Source organism: Amblyomma maculatum, chromosome 1 (assembly GCF_055883805.1).
Source record: "Amblyomma maculatum isolate TAMU_Amacu chromosome 1, ASM5588380v1, whole genome shotgun sequence".
Lineage (NCBI taxonomy): Eukaryota > Metazoa > Arthropoda > Arachnida > Ixodida > Ixodidae > Amblyomma > Amblyomma maculatum.
The window spans coordinates 68,864,892-68,886,998 of record NC_139344.1 but is presented as its reverse complement, the minus strand read 5'-3'; the positions used below and the strand labels follow the sequence as shown (position 1 = coordinate 68,886,998).

General features: G+C 42.5%; 1 protein-coding gene across 1 annotated transcript in view; it reads right to left on the bottom strand.

Moving 5' to 3' along the window:
- Cow (Proteoglycan Cow) overlaps window positions 1-22,107 on the bottom strand; it is a 37,366-nt gene that overhangs the window by 8,411 nt on the left and 6,848 nt on the right. Inside the window, exons 4-10 of the mRNA XM_084588292.1 lie at window positions 14,886-15,232; window positions 12,926-13,070; window positions 8,625-8,725; window positions 7,998-8,123; window positions 6,493-6,699; window positions 3,187-3,234; window positions 345-482 (exon numbers count right to left, since the gene is read on the bottom strand). Coding sequence (XP_084444418.1) covers window positions 345-482; window positions 3,187-3,234; window positions 6,493-6,699; window positions 7,998-8,123; window positions 8,625-8,725; window positions 12,926-13,070; window positions 14,886-15,232 — 1,112 coding nt within the window. The remainder of the gene's footprint in view (window positions 1-344; window positions 483-3,186; window positions 3,235-6,492; window positions 6,700-7,997; window positions 8,124-8,624; window positions 8,726-12,925; window positions 13,071-14,885; window positions 15,233-22,107) is intronic.

Sequence of the window (22,107 nt, the reverse complement as noted above, 5' to 3'; positions counted from 1 at the left end):
TTTTTTTACTTTTCGTGAACAGAACATCTGCACAACAGCTTTCAGCCGAAGAGGTGGCTATAATTCATAACTTCACCACTAACAAAGTGCATTGCTTACAAATGCCCTGAAAATTCGAAGCAGAAAAATTAACAACGCTCCTCAGGAAAGCTTCTCAGGATGCAAGTAATGCAATTAATCAGAGAGGAGAATACTAGTTATACAGAAGAATCATCAACATATAATTTAAATGGGCAAGTACACTGTGAGATGTACTTCCAGTGAAACATACACTGGGTATGTTTTAATATTTTAGTGGTTCATATTTGCCTAATCCATCTTGATTTCATACACCATTTACTCACCGCAATCAGGCCGGTCTCTCCGGCGTGTGTTGGCAAACTCTGCACCATGGCGGTCAACACACCAGCACATGCCTGCACTACTGTGGCACTGGGCTGGCAGAAAGTATCCCTCCTCATCACACTGTGGGATGTATGCTCCTGCAGTAATTGACGAAGGATGCAACAGTGAATGCGCATGCAAAGAAAGGTTCTTGCCATAAAAATGTGGCATATGATTTACCAAGGCACGCCGGCTAAATGACAACCACAAATGATGCCACAAGAGGCACCTAAGCATATGTTCTCTGGTGTGCAGTAGACCCTAGTAATCATTATGAGCATAAGCGGTAAATACGCAGTTAGTTACAAATGTTTATGCAGCAATGAAGCCATAAACAAGAAATTTCTTTGCAGTCCCAAGCCCTGGACATATATGCGAGAACCATGCGAGAATTAAGTAATACAACTCGCAACGCTCTGTGTGACCAATGCAATATTAGTACATGCTGCACCCCTGAGCTATGTGCCAATGTGCCTCGCTGCAGTGGCTCAGTGGCGACGGCGCTTGACTGCTGAACTCAAGGACGCAGGACCAAATCCCAGCACCGTAGTGGCCACTTTTCAATGGAGGCACAAAGTAAGGCGCCGGTGTACTGTGCGATGTCAGTGCACGTTAAAGAACCCCAGGTGGTAGAAATTTCCGCAGCAGGCCTCCACTATGGTATCTCTCATAGCCCGAGTCATTTTGGCACGTTGAACTCTGTAACCCAAGCCAAAACCGAACCTATGTACTAATGTGGCAAAATTAATTTTCTAATGACTCTTCCTGTTCATGAACTTTTTTACAACTGATGACACATGATGGTAGAGTAAAACAACTAAGCAGTGTAAATGACAAATTGACATTCAGTTCTGGTCCTACACTAGTTTTCTGAACGGAATTTTGCCCTAGTGCAGTATTACTTTATCGACAGAATCTCTTGCTCCTGTCTGCTCTTTGACAAAAAGGCTGCACAGTGAATTATGCAAAAGTGCAGCAGCTGCAAAATGTTGCCATTCAGTAAGTGCAGTAGAACCTCGTTGACATGTTCCCGGTTCATACCATTTCCCCTATCATACGCTCAAAATTGCAGGAAGTAAAGCATCACCCATAGTGTTACACTATTTTTATCCCAGTTGACATGTTCCTGGATAACACGGTTTCCCGGTTACTATGTTTGAAATTTCGACAAATTGTGGTCGTATAACATGTTTTGCGATCAACCGGACGTGTGCTAACGAGCACTCGCGACATGAAAAACTGGTCAGCGGTGCTCACTCGCCACAGTTACTTTCCTGCAGTGCGTATATACAAAGGGGCGAAGCATCAAAGAAAGACAACGAGCCAGCATACGAGTCACCCATTCCCGTGCAAACATGACTTCATGAGGAGAAATGCGGTGGCTTCTTTGAGGTGTTTTAGGTGCATAGGGGTGAAACATTCGCTAACTTTTCGCGTGTGTATGAGCGGGCCAAGTCTGGAGGACACGCACAACAATAAAAACGCTGCGACTGTAAGCCATCACAATGGCTTCCCCACATGTCGCTGGTGTAGGGGGGCGCAGCATCCGGAAATGCCCAGGAAAGCAATCCCGGCTTGTCATTGCCTTCCATGAACAGCATTAGTTAGGTACTAAATCTCTTCCCCGCTGAGGACAACGCAAATACTGACTGAATTCTTCAGTAAGAAGTGTTGTCGACCTAGTTGGTGCAGTATTTCAGACATCTCACAGTTGCGCGAAAAAAAACACACACAAGACAGACGTCCTCCCCCCTTCCTGTACCCTGTCTTGTGCGTCTTTTTTTTTTTTTTTCGCAACTATAAGATGTCTGATGACTGATTTCTGTGAAAGCTAAAAAAAGAGCAGTGCATACTTTATGTCTATAAATGCTAATCAATACTTCTATGCAGTGAGTCTCAATTCTAAATGCCTTCGTACCTCATTCAGCAGTTAGATTTTTCAAAATAAGACAGTTTTGGTCATACGTTTTTCCGGATAATACATTTTTTTCTCACAATTTTTAATGACACGTATCAGTGAGGTTTTACTGTACTCTGTACACCATTAGGCAGAAATTATTGAAAAAGTGGCCAAACTTGCAGAAGAGTGAGCGAAATATCAAGAAGTCTCATGGCAGACAAGCAAGGTCTGCATTTTGAAGGATGCAAAAGTATATTTAAAGAGTGGCATGTAGTCAGTGACCATCAGCAATTGTCCCCGGGATTTTCATCGGACTTCTTCCATGTGTGTCCTTTAAGGCAAGCTTTAAAGATAGTGTAATAGGACTTCAGTAAAGGTGGGTTTGGTTTAAACGTTTAACATGCCAAAGTGAAACTGGCTATAAGGAACGCCGTAGTGGAGGGTTCCTGAAATTTCAACCACCTGAGGTTCTCTAATGTACGCTGACGTTTCACCTCTATCGAAGGCTGCCGCAGCGGCCGGGATCAAACCTACATCCTTGGGTTCAGCAGTCGAATGCCCTAGCCACTGAGCCATCACAGCAGGGACTTTGCAGCAGAAGTATTGAGCGCAAAATCGCACTTGACAAAAAATGCATTTTTTGCCAAGTGCAATTTCGTACTCAATGCTTCTGCACTATGACTTGTGACTCCAAGACTACAGAATTAACTCTCTGCCTCATGAGCTACACACATCACCAAGCACGTACAAATATACCCAAGAATCTTTCCAAAAAAGCTAAAACAACAAATACACAGCTTGAAAGGGTGGGTCTGTATTAGCCAGCTCGTGGATTACAAGAAGTGAGCTGCTCATTTTGTGCAACGTTGTCAGTAACCATGGTGTTTAAGAAAATCACTCACCAATTAGGCCAGGTGTCACACGCCTAAGAGCTGCTGCACATGGTCGTTCTGTAGCGAAGAGAGATATGTCACTGTGCTGCAGGTGATGAATACTTGACACTTTTTATAAATAAATTAAATTGGTTCACAGGAAGGGAAAGGCGCAGTAACTGTCACACTTGCTCTGTGGACACCCGAACCGCGCCGTAAGGGAAGGGAGGAAGATGGGAATGAAAGTGGAAAGAGAGAAAGAGTAGCCGTAGTGGAGGGCTACGAAGTAATTTCGACCACCTGGGGATCTTTAACGTGCGCTGACATCGCACAGCACACGGACGCCACTTCGTTTCGCCTCCATCGAAACGCAGCCGCCGCGGTCGGGTTCGAACCCGGGAACTCCGGCACAGTAGTCGGGCGTCTTACCACTGCACCACCCCGGCGGGGCTGACACTTTTTATACAGATCAAAATTTGGGATGCGAGCATATTAGAAAACTTCAAATAAACAATTATCCCGCAATTCAATAATTCGAACAAACTGAAATAGTGTACAGTACTGAAACTTATTTAAGCTGAATCGAATATATTTTCAACATCTCAAGCAACTTCTGAACAGTTGGTGCGAAGCTCGAATAACTCCTGCTGTAATTTTCTTCGACGACTGTGCCAAGCACAGGGCCTAACGTTGATGGCACATGCTGTTCTACTGTGATCTGTACGCGAGGGATGAAGGTCTCAGGCAAGTCCAAAAAACCTGGCCTGAAGTCTCACCTCCAAAGGAACAGCTGATATATAGCTGTCATTCATATCATATGTACCGAAGCGCAGCTATGATTTATTCTATCTCACCATAAACAGGAAAGGAGAATCTTTTTATAGACCCTATTCACTATCTGGTTTAGCTGGCGGCAACTGTGGCAACCCTGTATTGTGGAGACGCCATAATGTTGGGCAGTTCGAAACTAAAATCACACAAAAAAATGTCTCTGAATACTTCCTACTGCACACCGTTCATTTGTCCGACACTTGAGACGCCGTTTGGAACGCCGTCCAACAAGAGCTCGGATTTCACCGAAGCCGTTTCATGATTCGCCATAGGCCCCTATCTCCTTCTTTCCCCGTCTTCGATATTGCGTTGCGTGTGCCATGGTTGCCAGTAAAGCTACAATGACGTCACATGAATAAGCTCTATACGTATATGTAACTTGATGGCCAAAGAGTTCATAATATACTGTAGTTGTGCTGTGACCGCTCGGAATGGTTAGTGTTGCATCTTTCAATACCTAGACGCGACTTCATAATTAATAGCACCCTACTGCATACCACTGATATTTTACTGTTTTTACTCTTTGCTCGGTTTGTTAAAATATTCGCAAAAGCAATAAATATTAGCACAGTTATTCAATTTGTACTCGATATGGTTCTGCCACTACCTGATATGGATTCAATTCAGGTTTTAGCTATACTATTCATATTCAGTTTGGTTTGGAAAAATTACTACTCCCACACCCCATAATAACAAAGAGAAAAAAAAAAAATGTTAGACTTCGGTTGCCCAAAGGCCACAGTGCTATTCAAAAGTATCAGTGATAGCAACAGAAGGAGCCCCAGCTTTCATTGCACATACTAATTAGGAGCTTGAACACTTTGATTTAAACTGATAAAAACCAATAAATTTATGCTGAATTCAGCCTTTATAAAGAAGTTTTACTGAAGAAAAGTCAGTATTCTTAGCAAGTAAGGCATAGCTAGCAGGCTGCTAAGTATAAGTTACAAAGTTGAGAATAAGCTAAATAAGAAAGCCCAGGGCATGATGCAACAGTGATACTGTTGCATATGCAGCACAGCTGTGAGATTTGAGGCATTGCTCCATTAGCTAGCTGCCTGCTAGCTAAGTACTGTTTGTTCATCATCCTCCCCAGATTAGAGCAATTGGTCAGTAAAGTAGGTTTATTAAGTGCATGTAAGATATTGACACAAAACTGTGCATGGGAGCCACAGAAAAGTATTGTGTTGTTGTGGCTGCTATGACGACTCAGCAGCAATTCCATCGCCAGCACCAACATGTAACCCGCATGATGCCTTGCCCTCTCGCTCAACATAGGGCGACAACCCAACAAAAACCGTCGACCTAGTTCTTAGAAGCAACCTTCCACTTGCATTTTTGTCAGCCAGTTAGTACCTCATTTAGATGACCTAAATTTATGAGCATAACTCCAAGTAATACCATATGCATGTTAATTACCGGCAAATAAACTGCTCATGCTAATAAAAACGTCAAGACACTGATTTTTGACCACGTAATACTGCGAAATAAATCAGCAAAAAAAAAAAAAAAAGGTCAGTAACTCATTCATTGAAATATTATTCACTAAAAAGACAAAGGAAAGAGCTTACATTCCGAAATAAACGCCAAATAAAATCGGCCAAATATATTCAAATCAATAAATACTGAAAAGTCCAACCCCTACACATAATGTATATGCTGAACAGCATAGAAACAGAAGGCTGCATTTTTCTTTAATTGCTTCCCAACAAGTGCGACATTGTTTCCAACAAGCAGTACAAGCCACAGTGAACAAATGTGCTTGCCATGTTCGCAAACAATAAATAACTTGCATGTAAGTATGCATTTATATGTAAATTGTGAATTAATAATAAAAAAACACAACAAATAAGCTTCCTTAAAATTCCTCCAGTTTTCAGTACTGTACAGTCACCTTGCACACCTTACAAGTTCACAAAACAAGTGGCTTCCACATTTCATACTCAGGAACAATCAGTCTTAGGAATTACATCACTTTCATTACACATTTACAGGACAGCAGAACTAAACATGATGAAAGAAAATTGTGAATCGGAACACTTCCTTGCAACACTGATCTGACATTGTGGTACATTTCCACCCTTCTCATTTGCCCTTCTCCCATCTAACACATGCGTTATCATCTTGACAATGTAACCATTTCCAAGAAGCCAACACAAATTATATAGAAGCCAGAAACCTTCAGTAAGCAGTATAGTGCATATTCAAGACAGACAAAAAAAAAAAAAGGACATTTGTCTCATGCCCACCTTTTTGTCTGTGTCTGTCCTTCGAATGTGTTATACTGCTTCCTGAAACTATGAACAGCATCAGCCCATCTGCAAGTTCCGCTAATTCAGAGTCCTGCTCCATCCGAAGTGTTACCTTTCTCATGCTCCACACGCATAACTGTAGTCTCCGATTAAATTGCAAATGAAAAAATAAATATAAATAAAACAGCAGACGAGGTATGAATGATATCAGCACTGCAATGAAATGAAGTGGGGAAGAAAAGGAGACACCTACGGGACTTGTTGAAACAGGCACACCACTCAATGGTACTGAGAAATGAGTCTCGATTCAGGTCGCAGACAGCTAGGTAAGGCTGGAGGCATCGTTCACGATCATCATGTTCCAAGTCGTACAGCTCGCGAAGTGTCAGCAGCAAGTTGCCATCAGAGTCAAGGTGATGGAACATCCAGCCTACCTCAGGCTTGCACTCGGGCAAGTGGTCTGTGGGCACACAAAGTGAAATGTGCATGGCTGAGATGAAGACCACAGCTCCTTCTGCTCAGCCAGAACTATGTAAATGTCTGGCTGCAATACCTAAGGTAGTAAGCCAGTTTCTTTTTCTTGAGGTAAGAAATAAAAAAAATATATATAATGAGCTGCATCAGTTCCACAGCAATGTAACATCTAAGGTGAAGTGCTATATAAAGCTACCAGTAAACACATTTTCTGACATTAATTCTATGTACTATCGAGGGCAGAAGTCTCCAGGATGCATGAGCAGCAACAAAAGCTGATAGCTCCCTTATCGTACGCTGTTTTGAAACCATCCTTGTGGAGGTCAAAGCAAACATTGCTTCTATCCTATATATCGACAAATAAAGGCGACCGTTAGCAAACCTTGCACCTCCATGTCACCATACCAACTCGCCCAGATGTCTCTTCTTGCACCTACTTGCTCAAACCACTTTTCATGTACTGTGGAGAATTTATAGTCATTAATAGTTGCACCTGGCCACACATTTGCAACCATTGAACCACTCCACTCTAAGGTTCAGAGAAAAATTGGCTGAAAGTCGATGGAATACAGCTTCAGCTACAAACATTCAGGACCATGTTCAAAACGATCAGCCTTGCACTTGAACAGGTGTGAACTGCATTGTGGCGCCTTGCACAGCGTGAAAACAAAAGTGCATTGCAGAGCGCTGCCAGGTGCAGTAAACCCAGATGGCCCTACACTGTTGGGGCCACGTAGGGCACAAACAGAGCAGCATAAATAACATGCCCTGGTGGCTGTGTAACGCTGTGTAATTGAAAGAGGAACCAAAATCAGCAGCAGCTCATGACAGCTGCAAAATAATTGTGTGGTGGTTTCAATCATGCTGATCAGTTGAATTGTGTCAAACAGATGCAATGCCTTGAACTATGTATGCGTGCACCTTTCTGTGTGCTAGCAACTGGTTCTAAGAAATAGTGTACAGTTTAATTAGTGGTCGTTGTTTTGAAATGCCACTAAAGCTCATTGAGAAAATTCAAAATCTACTTTTTTTTTTTGTTATAGATATCAAAAAATAAAACTGTATATGCTGAGTAGTAAAAATACAGTGCAAGCCAAACTGAGCAGCAAACAGTATTCACAAACTATTTGAAAAGCCAAATATTTGCCTACCACTAACCAGATATCAATGAATGTTGCACAAATGTATGCAGTAGTGAATAAAAAGAAAATCGCTCTAACATATGACATTGTTCCCAGATGAACAGAAGACATGTACACAATATTTAAGAGAAGTATGACTCACAATCGGACACCCTATGGGTCCTACGCCTGGTGGATACTTGAGTGCTCAGTTGGTGGTCACTCATGACCACAGAAAACCAGTCAAGCAGCCGGTCACCCATGGCCTGCAGGTCATCATTAGTGCACCCTGCACCGTGACAATGGGGCAAGAGAGTGCGCTGTGATGACAGGTCGATAAGGTCATTCACTCTTATCACACTCCATGGCCTATTCAAAGTTGCAACACCTCAGCCAAGCACTAGCACTAATTTCCAGCATATTAGACTAAAGGATCGGGAAATAAATATGGCTTGTAGAACTACTTAGCTCTTAGTTTCTTGGGAAAGTATCAGTATGCACATATGAAAAGGTAGCCTCCTGCAATTTGAATGAAATGGTAGCACCAATCCTAAAAGGATCAGAGAAGGTCAGATGTGGAGAGTGTATGTCTCTACACGTCTCCTTTGTGTGGACAGTGCACTGCGGTGATGACATCTGAATGCAACGTGTGGCACTTTTGTTCATTCCCTAAGCCTTCTAGAGAACAACAACATGCAAGAAGAGCTTTTACCACTCCTTCTTTTTCTGCATTTTTACACCTGATAACAGCATTCATTAAACATGCTAAACCCTAGGAGGAATGCCGTACCTTTCTCCTTGCTGACAGGGGAGGAAACCTTGTTTGTCATGACTGAATTGTGACCATCTTTGCTGCCCCATGAGTCCTTAGAGCTGAACTTGGACTTCAGCCTAGGTAGAACAAGAAAACACTCATATCACCATGTGTACAGATTAATAACAAAAGATCAATTTTTGCTCGCTAAGACTGTGTACTCACTTGTCCAAAAAAACAAAAAAACAAACAAAAAAAAAACACGTTTCCAGTGATGACATAGCTTTTAGGAGAATCCCCCAAGGTGAAGTAGAATATGTAATCAGGGAGTAATTACTTAATAATGTCCACACAGTGAAGCCTTATGGCTATGAAAGAAAACTATTGTTGAGCTATTTGCTCTCGCCCTACCATTTGATTCGCTGGCTGTCCTGGTCAGCTCAGTTGGTAGAGCAACTGCCCCAGGTAGATGGTGGTCCCAGGTTCGAACCCTGACCACAACAAATGTTTCTCCACTATGTATTAAGCTGATGTGGAAGCTGTAGATTTCCTTTGTAGCTGTACGGCTGAGCTTTTGGTGCAAGCTGATGGGTAATTACTCCCTTAATTTATGTGTACTTCATTTTATGTTTTCAGGTTCCTTGGTATATATAGATGGTTGCTGGGGCTGCTTGAGGGAAAAGAAATTTTAAAGCCCCCTCAGGATGGCTTAATGGTTTTCAGTCTGGAATGTCGCAGCAACCTTTTCAAAACCGCTAAGTGAAGTTCGACTCAGCGCCTTAGAGGAGGGGAGTATAATAGAGAGGAGGGGAGTATAATAGAATTATTGCAGCTACATAACAGCAGGTTATGAAATAACCTGCTGTGACATTTTCTCTGAGAACATACACGATGAAAGCAACTCTAGAAATGCCGTTGCACCTCACTGTAATGAAGTTTAATGAAGCTGAAGGGGCCTGGTTATTGATTTGATACAGTAAAACCTTGTTACAAGAGGCACTCAAGGCACCCGAAAAAGATCTCTTGTAACCAAGGTCTCTTGTACAAATTCTTACTAACTCATGTGTGTGGCAGTTTAGATTTCAGTATCTAAATTCCGTTCCATATCAGTGTCCTGTTTTGTTGCAATATGTCAGGAACCAAGAAGGAGTGCCTCTGACTGGGAAGTCAGACAGGAGTCAGAGGCAAGTCATGACCTCTTGACTAAGAAGTCAAAATCTTCCCATTGTTTCAGCCACTGTCATCACATTCCTGTGTGACTGAAACAACAGGGACATTTTTACTTCCCAACTTCTTCTCGGTTCCTGACGTATTGCAACCAAAAAAAGGGCGCTGATATAGAACAAAATTTAGATAAGGAAATCTAAACTGCCACACATACGAGCTTGTACGAGTCAGCTGCGTTGCATGAGCATACCTGGGTTAATTGTGTCTCTTCTAAATAGTTAAGAATTGTTACTTTAGAAACCTGCAAAAGTTGCCCTTAGTAACAGAGTGTCTCTTGTAACCATGTCTTTTGTATGCAATATTGTCAACGTGGCAAACATAGAAAGATCAACCAAACCATTTTCATGTGTATCTTATAACCGAGTGTTTCTTGTAACAAGATTGCACTGTATTACCATAGCTTCATCATGGCTTGTGTTGACCTTGACAAAGGCTACAGTGTACGGTGACAGTGTACAAACAAGGGCAAGTTCACTGGACTTTTCATTGAAGCCAAAGGCTATGCAGCTGAAGAGTTTTTTCTGCAACATGAAACCTATCTTGGGAAAGCTGGAAGCCACTGTCAAACTTTGATGAAGATCCTGCATTCAGGAAAAGAAAACAGCTGCTGTCCTCTGCTGCAGTATTGGCGTACTGTGTTCCAAAAAAAGACCAACTGTGCCAACCACTGATGCTTCCCCTCCCCCGGCACTGGGGCAGTTAACAGGCGCCATTTGGATAACAGTACTCATTTGCTTTTCACAGGCTGGAAACTAAGAAAAATTGTGGCCAGTTAGCAAAGGACGTATTAAGCATTGCTTCTGGAGTCACAAAAACTCGCACAATACTTGTGGGGCCAGTATTTTGAGGTAATCAGAGACCACAAACTGCTGTTGGGCTTGCTATCCTGTTCCTAAGTCCTGCTCTTCAAGGGTGCTGGGACGAACTATGCTGTTGCGTGGGTATAGCTGCATACTGAAGTACAGGCCTGGTTCCCAAAATTCCGATGCCAATGGGTGAAGCCAGCCCCACTGATGTTTTTATGCCTGAAAGAGTCTCCTTCAGGGTGCTGTTACAAGTAAGAGCAGCATTATGGTCAGGATGCCAGCTGAATCTGGGGTCCCAAAATATGCAAGCTTCAATGAGTTGTACGTTCAAGGGAACTATGTGCTATGGGGCAATAGTCATTGTGCCAACATCATTACAAAGTGATGTTCTCAGTTTGCTGTACGAGGGCGATCCTGGAGTATCCAAAATGAAGGCTGCTGCGCACAGCCATGTTTGGTAGCCTACTTTGGAAAAAAAACATAGCGGCAGCCATTTAAATGCACCATGTTGGCCAGGACCACCAAAGAGGCACAACTGGTGACCATCGCATCCTGGCTGTTTTGAAAGAAACCATGGTCAATGCTGGTGCCTACAGGAAAATCAATTTTTTTTTATTGCAGTTGATGCACTCTCAAAGTGGATAGAAGTATTCCCAGTCTGCACATTATCTGCTGAAGAACTATTGCACAAAAATAAGCTATGTTCGCAAATCAAGGCCTGCGTGATGTGATCTGATAATGGGCAAGCATTTACCAGCAAGCTGTATAAGACATTCCCCAAAAGAAATGCCGTGAAGCAAATGCTGGTGGCACCGTATCATTCCGAATCTGACCATTTAGCACCTCGCTCACCACCAGCTCAGGTGCTGCAGACTGTTAAAATCAGGCTGCGGAATGCTGGCCCCGAGTAATTTCGAATTCATTTTGCTCACATGCACTTGGCCTACAGGCCTACACTTTATGATGCCACTGCCTTTTGGAGCTGTTGCTGGGGTGGAAGCTGAACATGGCATTGGACATGCTAGACCAAGACCGAAGTGTTGCAGAAGCCACAGAAGGAGAAAATCAGATGTGACCAATGGACAAAACCCGAGCTTTTTGGTCAAACTGGAGACAGAGTGTTCACAAGGAATGTCAGTCCGGATCTAGTGTGGCTGCTTGCTGTCATAAATGAACATGCAATTTTTCCATTGAAGTACTATTAAAAGTTAACATGACACATCCGACAGCTCTATCAAAACTGCAGTCCCAATACTGAAGGCTCCAGTAGCTCCACTGTTCCAAACTTTGCTCCAAGCTTCGGCATTGTTCAAAGGTAGTAAACTCCAGATTGCCTTGAACACACTAACTGATGACCGAATTCTGGAAAAAGCATGCCCAGGGAAACCACAAAACCTGCTATCGCAGCCCCCAGCACTCTCGATGTGAATTAATCTCCCTACCATTGGTTCAGCTTTTTTAATAAAGGAGGGAAAATTGTGATAAGTTTGCTGTTTCAGCATCTAGGGGTGCCATTGTTTTGAAAGAACAGACACAGTACACGTGACCCAGCTCTGTCAGTGCAGAATCTGCTCAACTGTGTGCATTCTTTTCAGTTTGACAACTAGCATGGCTTGGTACTACTACATAGCTGTTACAGTTGACACTACGGGAATACCATTTACCAATTGCTCTCACTTGTAAAGATGAAAAAAAAAAAAAAAATGTTGGAGTACTGTGCTCAAACATAAAGCCTCGATAGACTGCCCTGGGTGGGAAAACCAGGTTATAAACATATGCACAGATATTCAAAGCAGTCGTCCGCTGCATGATCAATTTAAGCATGCTGAATTCTTATTGCAAACTGCTATGCAAAATAAGTGTTCTGGCAGTAGCTACAAAGTATGTGGAGTAACGAGCGCATCTCACCCTTTCCTCACTTTATGCACGCATGCACACAATGGATGTTTATATGAACTCTACAAAAGCATAAAGGTGGCAAAAGGTCAAGTTGGACTGCTGAGCTTATGTAAATGTTGCAAGGTTGGACTGAATCAGCTAGACAGCAGAGGGCAGGTTGACTCACCCCAACTTGCTTGTCAAAGTGCCTTCGAGACACATGCTGTGTGCCACAATTCTGGGTGCCACCTTTGCATGCTCGCACTAGGTATCACCGTGGATTGCAGCGAGCTTAACTCGCCAAGGTATGTAGTTAACATAAATGTACAATCGCTGAGCTGACGTGACACAACTCCCTGCTCATCCCAATGCCCGATTCAACCAGCACCTGTTGGGCTCATGCAAACGAGGTAGATGTTCACACACCTGTTGTTAAAGGCAGCAGGCTTGCCCGTGGCATCTTTGTTGGCTTTCTTCTCCTTGTCAATAGTGTTTTGTAGCTTGGCCATATAGCGGTCCCAGCGAGCTTTCTGACGGCTCTCACGCTGCTGTTCCTCTAGGCTTTTCACAGCTGCAGTGAGCAAAGGCACTTCAGTTAACCAATCCCATCATTGAGGCTAACCATAAAGAACTGCACCTCAATCAATCAATCAATCAATCAACAAAATCAATCAATCAATCAAACAAACAAACAAAAAAACAAACAGCACTGTCTTTTGTACTCTTTTTGAGCAAAAAATACAAAACTGTCTATTCAAATAAAGTGCTTCTTCAACCACAGTGAAGGGACCATTTCTGCAAACTACTACTTGCCACTCCAGTGCTACTGTTCCTAACCCTGAGTGGACCTACCTCCACTTGCACTATTCACACTGCTGTGCACATACGCAGCTTGCACCTAATGCCAGTGATAATGACAACAGAAAAGTGGCTATGACGTGTCAAGCACTCCACTAGTGAAGTGAAATTCAGCTCTATATATATAAAGTACAAAGGCAAAAATGAAATGTTTTTGTCACTACAGCAACTAAGAATGACTTCAGAGTAAGCTTCCGTGACAGTCAATGACTTCTCATCTAGAAGATGCATGCTTTTAGCAGCAGACTGATATTTTCGCATTGCATCCAGGCCAAAGGATATTTTGCAAAGCTTGCAATGATGAAAACTGTAAGAGTTCAAAGGTAAATTGTGTTGCTAAGCAACTGCCCAGTTTGTCTAAATCAAAAGTTGAAACTGCCATAATAGCCACAGTCACAAACACAGTCACAAGCAATACAAGATGCTGTTTTTCTTCCATCTTGGCCAGACATTTGGACCTAAAATTCACATTCTGCAGGCATAAAAATTTCAAACACTCAGCTAGCAGTTTTGCAGACATTCGTGCACATGTAACCAGTATCACACAGGTTCAGCTGGTTGGAGAATGGCCAATTATCCATTTACGAAGGGTGTTCAAAAAGTAAGGCCCCTCAATTTTTTCTTATCACCATTTATTAAAAACTTATTAAGTTCACAAATATTGCAGCTGCACACATACCGGATCTATATTACTTCTTCTATACACACATACATACAGTGTAAAAGGCTTCAATGTTACATTTGGTCGCATATAAAGGTGAACAGTCTAGTGGTGTAGTACTTGCACATAACAATGCCACTGCAGCTGTTTCAACACATACATTGGACAAAGCATAGAGTGTATATACAGGGGTGTAGGTAGGCAGCGATGAGAGGTCCCAGAAAGGCCACAAAAGTTTCATGGGTAGTATAGAGACAGTAAGCAAAAAAAAATGCAAATAAACAAAACTGTTTCAGGGCAGCACTGGGAAGGCTGACTACCTCACATCATGTCAGTAGTGACAGCATTTAACAAACAAAGCAACCAAGGGGCACTAAGGATAAATTGAAGTTGGCCTGTTTCGAGAGACTATGGCATTCTAACTCCAAAAGATCCTTCTTTATAAGTTAGAACAGACCAAAAAACGAAATATGTGTGTTGCCAACATTCCCAATTTTGCAAGCAAACTGTGTGCGCCAGCACCAAATTATTTTAGTATTCGCGTGCAGAAGAAATACAGATTACAATTCCTGCGAATAGCATTTGTGACAGAGCATAGCTTCAATTACCACATCCCTTAATGCCCTTTAGCAGCTGCTCTGAATTGAATTATAACAATTCAGGCTGATTCCATAGAAGGCTTCAGCACACTGAGCATCTGAAGTCACTGGTGAAACTCAATGTGCAAACAACAAAAAGGAGCTGCCTCCATTCAGATACAAATTTGTTACTTCCCAAATTGCATAAGCTACTCCATAAGTTTTCATGAATGGGAAGAACTACCAGTGCAAACAGATGCCAAGATAAAAAAGGACTACAAAAGCATACCTTTGCATGGACAGAATCCCTTGCAGGAGACCTGCACTGAGGTACGCTGGCGGCAATTGTGGTACTGCAGCCGGCATTCAGACGAATAAGTCTGGTTGTCTGTGCCACACACATAGTCCGCTTTGAACACGGGGCATGGTGGGCACCGCTCCATCTCCTGACTGCTGTCATCTTCCAGGTACTGGTCCTCGTCGTCATCATCGTCTTCTGCCTCTGCACTGCTCCAAGGCTTGGCTGTGCTGCTTACTGCAGTGGTACTATCAGAACCAGCTACAGTCGTAGTAGGTGGCATAGCCGTGCTCTGCTGTCTGTCATAGCTTCCCCAGCTGCCAGACAAAGAGGCCTTCCTACAAAACAAGAAAAGAAATGGCATGCACACAGAGAACGTTCAATATACATTGTGCATATGCGAACGGGCGGAGATTCCATGAAACAGCACAGCACCCCTGTTTCCCTTCGTTACTCTGCTACATCTAAATCAGTGCATCAGTAAACTGCAGCAAAGTGTAGCTTTCACAGCACTTGTGGCATAACCAAAGCCAGGTTTGATTTTGCCACAATACTGACATATCAATGAAAAATCACATAATTGTATGGTTTCTACGCAAAATTAGTCTGGCAACATGCTCTAAGATGGATGGAGTTCCATGTTTTCATTAGGAACATAACAAACACACGTAATATGTCAATTAAAAACCAAAAGCATTCACACAAAGCTGTTGCAAATACAAAACGTGGTAGAGGCATTATCTATCCAGATTGCCCTGTGGGAAGGTCATGTCACCTTTTAAATGCAGAAGTGCCACCAGACTCTATTATACGTGCAAATATGTGTTGTTCGTAAGATGGCTGAATCATGTTTTTCAAATATATGTGTTACCGGTAAAGAGGCATGAGCAATGTTTTAGAGTGCAGCTCTTTGGTGCCTGTTCCTGCGTTTTGCACCATCGTCGGCGTTGTCCCTCATAACCAGCTCTGCAGCCGGGGCAGCGTGCCACCGTTTGCCGCTGCGTGTACCCCCCCCCCCGTCTTCCGTGGCGGCGACCGCGCGTTTTCTCCGATTGTAGCGTGCACTGCTGCCGCCACCACTCGAAGTAGATGAGCTGCCCTCAAATTTCGCATTAGGAAGTAACTTAATCGTGAGCAATGTTTTTGAACATGGCCAGCTGAGTCGCAAAGAAAAAATGAAAGCCATTGCACAGCCACTAAAGAATTAACAGCATGCACAGAGACAGTTGGCAACGTGATTGAGCACTACGCCCAGCAACAAGCCAAAAACACTCTCCCCCGTGGCACTATAGTTTTGCCAGGTGACCAATGGAGCTAGGAAGCACCAAGAATGAAATGCCCTTCGGTATTTTGTACAAGCATGATCCACAGGATACATTCTATATACCCTGTGTGTAAAGTTTATGCCTTCAAATTTGCTGGACATTCAGCTCTTAATGCAAAATGTGACGGAGCCTTTAAGAAACTGCTTGCTAGGCCAATATAATGAGTCGCACTATAAGCAGCTGACCACTGCTTCACATCATTAAAATTTACAAGCATGTAACTGAAAGTAGTCTTTTTCTGTACCTACCAAGCCCTCTCAGTCACTAGTGTTGAGCAACTTAATTTAATTTCAGGTTGTGGGCAAAAGCTACTTGACAAAAGGAACAAATAACAGTCCATGTCCAGTCTTCCAGAAGAATATTAGAAAAGAGGCATCAATTACAATAATATCATTGGTGGACTTCGAAGGACTAAAATTTGGGGGATACCTAAGCACTGTAACAGCACAATTAATGGCTCTCATCGACAGTTCTGTTGCGGATACTCCTTTGTGTATATTCATTTTGCTGCTTGCTTATTCACTAATTGTTTAATCTGTGCCTCTATTATTTTGCACAAACTTGTTAGCATATAGTTGCTAGCGACCACATTATGTGAAGGACCACCCGACATACATATAAAGCCCTGCTTCAACCAAGCCGTACAAACGGGAATGCATGGACTAGGAGTAGTGCATCTCCGACTCGCAATTGAATAGCCTCGGTGGATTCAATTTCCCTCTCACCCTCCCATGTCAAAGGAGCAACCCGTGTTGGCAGCTTCTACCAACTTGGCCATGTCACGTGGTCATCTGGTGTCACACAACCCATCGAGCAATCACTGCCCCGCCATCAGACATGTCACTTGCCAACTACCACCAGTCACAGGCATACCAGTGATTTTTTGCTCCAAACACTAACAGTGCCAATGCCGATACCAAATGTTCTCAAGAACGAGGCCGTTAATGCTACCGCATTAAATTTTCTGAGCACTGGATACATAAGTATAGCCGTCTAAACCTAGCATCATTAATTCTAATATTGCAGTTGTTGACTGGCTAAAAATTTGACCACACAACTGTGATTGAGAAAATGCATGATTATACAAATGCCCATATTAAAACTCTGGAATGTATATTTTGTTTTCAGATCATATGTACGCCAAAGCATGAAAGCAAGGAAATCACTACAAACCAAACTAATCATGAATGATTAAGCACACGGGCACAAAAGTTAAAACAGAGAGCAAACATCTGATGAAAACTTACACATTGGGAAATAATGTCTAAGTGAGGGCAGCATGCAGAATTACAGTGGGTAACAAAAATTTTAGAAAACTTAGCCAGAAAGGACTATGCATCTTGGAATGATAGTATGTATACTTTGGCTGCTAGCTTTCTTAATCCCTTTTTCACACATTAAGCAGCAGCGTGTATTAAGTGACAGCCAATGATATATATGCCATCATTCATTGCTGGTAGCCTGCTGAACCAATGGTTGCCATGGCATTTATACAGACATTGAGGAGACACCTATACATATCCAAACAATCATGCCACCAACCAATAAACAAGGAAAACCATATGCACAAAGGCAATCGAGCCTCCATGCAGTGCCTGACCAGCACTGTGACCATGTACTACCATCCTTTACAATGTTGTCAAAGTGTAGAAATCCCACACACAGCAGCAGAATTTGAAAGCTAGGGGCTGACAATAAAGTGAGGCACATGTGCATTGGAACTCCTAACATGTTGCGGAGGTCATGCTCTACATGCTCAAGTGAAACTACACAATGAGCAAGTTAACAGTACAGTATTCCTACCAGCATGTTCAAGCAGTGAGGACACAAAGAACGGCCCTGAAGCTTATTTGTCTGCCCACAGAGTTCTGCAGAGAGCACTGCTTTTATGGTCAAGCACAACAAGCATCAAAATGGCACTGCAACTTAAAAGTGGCAGTGGTGATGTTTATGTGCAGGAGGCAAGAATAGCCTTACAGTGCTCTATTGGTGATTGTTCCACTTGAATCAGTTTATAGAATGCATGCAACCTACATGCAAATCCATATAAGGACACAAACATCTAACTGCGCCATACGCACATGTATGCAGGCACATACCTACACAGTCATGTCATGCCCAAAGGAAGCCACAGAGCAGTAAAAGCAAGCAGCCAACACATTGTAGTACCACTTGCATAGCTTTCGTACAGAAAGCAATACTACTATCGCTGGTCTGAAAACCAGCTTACTGCCATGTAGAGCACTCACAAATGTAAACACCGATCATAAAAGAAATAACTGACACTACATCACTGGAACTATAATATCCTGCATTAAATTTTCTCTTCCTATACCATGTGAGCCATGCTATCTGTACCAGCTTCCCATTTACCAATTGGGGAAATTTATAGATGCAGGTTTCCAAGACCAGTCACCAGAAGCTATTCCTTAGGCTATGTGTGCTACAACGCTATGCACTCATAGCAAAGCTATGCTAACATGGCTATATACACTTTGCCAACCTAGATAATACTGGCTACATAAAATTCCAACATGCATGAGGTAATGGAACTCATATTGTAAAATGTGCTAATGAACGCACTGATGATTATTCAATGTTTCCCACCAGCAATAATACTTTCTGGGAGTTAAATGATGCTTTCATGTGCTGGAATGTTGACATTTTATGTAGTGTTTGGCCTTCACAGGCCTGCTGTAACTACATGGTTGATTTCTAGCTTTTGCTTGTGCAATTACCCCATTAGAAATTTAGCTATGATCTTGATGTCCTTTCTTCTGGGTCTCACTGCTTCAGCTACTTTAAACTAACCATTTACCCACACATTCAACTGCTCATCTCACCTTGACATCAGAGCAATACACCGTGAAAAACTGCCACATTGATGCTTGCATTTAGTAGACTAAAACAATGATAAAGAGTGTAAGTTCAGCACAGTATTTAGAAGACCCAGTTGGCAACTATTTTATTTTATCTCCTGTAACTGGTAAAGTACATTTTGTAAACAAATGAAAGAAGGGCTTGCTGGCCGTCATAACTGCCAAGATCACACCAGAAATACGAAAGAGGATGGATGGTAGGAATAATGACAGACAGATGGCATGAAGGAAACAGAACGACACAGAGTCGAAGGCGGAAAGAAAAGGCTACAGACTATTTACGCACACACACTGCATATATGGAATGAATATGGCAAATGAATAGTGCAATGGCAGCACATGAGGTACAGCATCACTGCTCACCCCTCGACTTCATTAGATAAACAAACCATTTTTCATTCATTTATTTAACCATCCTTTTCTTTATTCCATACAGAATACGGAAAAGAATAGTTACCCTTTTTGGCTTGAGGCAATACACACCACTAAACTCTAAATAGATAAAACAACATACTTAGAAATTCCAACATTTTTCGGCCATTGGAGAATGTATCGTAATGTGCCTGATGGAGCAAATCACTCTACTTAACGCCAGGATGTTGCTTTCAAGTAAGCAAGTAAGGTGGGATGTACTAATAAAAATAATTAAAAGTAAAGTGCCCTAGACCACTTAATTATTATTATTATTATTTTATTAAATTAGGGTATGTAAAAAATGCCTCTAAGAGTGTGCTTCCTCTATAATGCATTTTACCAGCACAGCTGCTTACATAATTTTGATTTAAGCTTTTACCATTACGAATAAAATGAAATAAAGACACTTCACCAACAAACGCGTTTACCCTACTCAGTCGAGTCCATGCTTCTGCTTGTGTCACCTTCAGCAGAGGCTATGCAAGCCAGCAACACTGCTGCTCACATGGGCGACATCAGTGGCTTCACTGTAATCATTCACTGTTTAAAAGAGAATTTCAAAACTTGCATTTGCTGTTATCGCTGCCACAGAACACAAGAATGCCAATGAACATGGGAATGTGATATAGAGTAAAAGTTTGGTAAGGCATACTCGCTTAAGCAGTAGTTCTGTTTAGTTTTCTGTTCAGGAAGTAGTAGTACCCCTGATTTGATCAGCTGCCATTAAACCTCAAGCGTTCGGTACCCACTCATGACGTAGCAAGTTATCGCAAACATCTTGATTAGCGCAATACACATCACATACAAGGCTGAAGATCTCATAAAGCAACCAAACAACCTATGCCACATATTGCAAAGAAATTTCACCGGTGCTCGCTATTGCATAGACTGTGACATCACGTTGATACTGACACGGCGCATAATGCGACGAACATGCTTGCCGCAGCTGCAGGCACCGGTCACCACCTTGCTCATACATGCCAGTGTATGAGCGAATACAGTCCAAGCCTGTCATGTGATCAGGTTTCCCCACAGTACTGCACTACTAGGTACTATGCACTACATTCCAGGCAGTGCACCAGCAGGGTGATTCCAATTTCTAGGTGCTTAGGGTGTCCACCAAGGGCAAGGAAAGCTAATGATACTTGATAATTCAGCCGCCTATCATCCCCCCAAAAAAAACTTTGGCCTAGTGTATGTAGTACCAGAGCTATATTGGCGATTAAAAACAGCCTCCACATTTTCCTTCTCAACTCATACATTAGGCCGAGCGAGAAAAATATACGAGAACAAACCGGTATCACACTATATGCGCAAACACACCGCCAAGCAAACCCTGCTTAACTAAGTACTTTTTTCCCTCCGCTTTTTCCCCGACCACAGCTTGTCAGTAGAGGAGTAAGGAGAAAGGAAGATAGATGCACAACAGTCTTCTGTCTAACATGCCACCAGCATTTTTTGCTGAGGTCTTTAGGATCCAATGACTCCAAGTGACATGGTGTGACATCATGAGAGCCTCATGATGATCAGAAGTGGAATCTGTGCGAAAGACCTGCGGCAGTGGTCACCACAAGGCACAGGGATAGAATTCTTAAAAATAATTTGCAAATGACTGGCTCACTTCTGAGGAATTGTACATAGTATGCAAAGTAAGTGGTGTTTGCTGTACAGAAATATAGCATTTGAAAAGCATTTTTTGCACTTGTTTCAAAGACCCTTCAAGGCTGACCGTCACGAATTTTAGTTTTTCTCCCTGCAATGTGCAGAATCTGGCACTGCTGCATTGCAGATGACTGGCATAACTGCAAGGCTGTCATTTGGCCCCATCTTGTTGTGTTCTTACATTATGGTGTTGGAATAGATTGCATACTTCCCACAAATGTCTAGTGTTCCCCCCCAAAAAAAGACATCCCTCCCCACCCCATCTCACCGGTCTTGCTTCAGTTCAAAGCTCGGAGTATGGCCTCGCCAGCTACAATGTCTCTGAAAGCTACCTTGAAGTTCTGCAACAAGATGGTGCTGTGAAAACTGTCAGTCGACACCAACGAGGAAGCGGAAGTCAGTGCAGGCCCTACTGCTGGAGAAATTGCCTGAGCACTTAACGCGCCTCACCACGTTGAAGTGCTTTCATGGCAGCACTACTACAAGGTGATCTTGGCAGCAGACAAATAACAGATTGTTGTACTATGTGCCCTCCTTCACAGAATATGTTGCATATCACTTTTTACTGTATCTATGCATTCATAGACAGGGACTATGAAAAAATTGTGTGCAAAGCGGCAATATGCCCAACCAAAAACAGTTTCAATAAGTGTTCCACCATGGTGCATCTTAAAGAAGTTCTTGGCAGCAGACAAATAATAGATTGTTGTACTATGTGCCCTCCTTCACAGAATATGTTGCATATCACTTTTTACTGTATCTATGCATTCATAGACAGGGACTATGAAAAAATTGTGTGCAAAGCGGCAATATGCCCAACCAAAAACAGTTTCAATAAGTGTTCCACCATGGTGCATCTTAAAGAAGTTCCACTGTACTAAGGCAAGCCTCGGTTGCCCCTTTGCACATGCCGTGAATTTAACATTGTTTTCT